At 37.1% G+C, this 1,484-nt stretch overlaps 1 protein-coding gene across 1 annotated transcript; it reads right to left on the bottom strand.

Moving 5' to 3' along the window:
• Positions 1-927, bottom strand: LOC101539068 (olfactory receptor 4K15-like). The gene has a single exon (XM_004609731.2). It carries the CDS (start codon positions 925-927, stop codon positions 1-3), a length of 927 nt encoding a protein of 308 aa, XP_004609788.1.
• Positions 928-1,484: the final 557 nt, after the last annotated feature.

Raw genomic sequence — 1,484 nt, 5'->3', positions numbered from 1 at the left:
TTAAGTATTTACTTGTCGACTCCTTAATTTTTTCATTGCTGATATAACCTCCTTATTTCTTAAGGTGTAGATCAAGGGGTTTAAGAGAGGTGTGAAAACCGTATAAAATATTGAGAGAACCTTATCCACTGGGAAGTCACTAAAGGGCCAGGCATAAATGAAGATGCAGGGACCGAAGAATAAGGTTACCACAGTGATGTGCGCCGTCAGAGTGGCCCTAGCTTTGGCCATGCCTGTTGAAGATCGACGTCGAACAGTAACTAGGATGACTGTATAGGATATCAACAAGAGCACAAAGGAGCTCGTAGCCATTAGACCACTGTCTGAAAGCATAAGTACTTCAAGAGTAAAGGTTTCCGTACAGGCAAGTTTGATAACAAGGGGGAGATCACAGAAAAAACTGTCCACTTTATTAGGGCCACAGAATGGAAGATTCACAGTGAAGGACAACTGACTTAGTGAATGCAGAATCCCAATGATCCAGGAGCCTGCCACCAGACCTGTGCACTTACGCACATTCATGATGGTCGCATAGTGCAGGGGTCGACATATGGCTACATACCTGTCATATGCCATAGCCACCAGTAGCATCATTTCACCACCTGCAAAGACATGCAGGAAGAATATCTGAGCCATGCATCCCTCAAACGAGATGGTCTTGTGCTCCATGAGGAAGTCAACAATCATTTTAGGGGTGGCAAAGGTGGATAAACACACATCAATGAAGGAGAGATTGCTGAGTAGGAAGTACATGGGCGTGTGTAATGCAGATTCAGAGATGACAGTGAGCACAATAAGGCAGTTCCCCAACACAATGGATAAATAGAAAAGAGTAAAAAAGACAAAATAGAAAAGCTGGAGCTCTCGAGAACCTGAAAGACTATTCAATACAAATTCAGTCACTCCTGATTTGTTTCGTTGGTCCATGATTTTAAATTTTTGAAGTGTACCTGCAAATTGAAATAGAAATATTTTCATATTGTGAGAGGCAACAGCAAAGCTATGCATGGTGTCAAATTCACCCAACAAACTGTTGCTTTTTATTAGATCATTATTAAATGCAAATTAAAATACTCCTTACAAACTATTTTATAAAGACTATCAAATCTTACCTTTTTTATATCCTAGAATGATTTCTATATTCTAAAAATACAAAATTTATATCATATTTGCTGATACTACCAATGTATCTCCATTATAAATTTACTTAAGTACATTTATTATTCCCTCCAAAATTTTATATTTCGCCATTTGATTTTTCTCATGAGACCTTGCTCATAGGTGGTGTTCTATATTTATTGGTCTAACTATACAAATTATAATTTGATTTTCATTTTTATATCAGCTTGGGATAACTCCTTTTATTTTACAGTCCACTTTTCCCTGTGAATTTTGGAGAAAATAAAAACAAAAACTGTGTATTTCCTCTGGAGAAACAGTTCTACTGTGTTAAATTTTAAAGTTTTAATTGAGTACATGATTGT

Source organism: Sorex araneus, chromosome 3 (genome assembly GCF_027595985.1).
Source record: "Sorex araneus isolate mSorAra2 chromosome 3, mSorAra2.pri, whole genome shotgun sequence".
Classification (NCBI taxonomy): Eukaryota; Metazoa; Chordata; class Mammalia; order Eulipotyphla; family Soricidae; genus Sorex; species Sorex araneus.
This window is presented reverse-complemented; position numbering and strand designations above follow the sequence as displayed.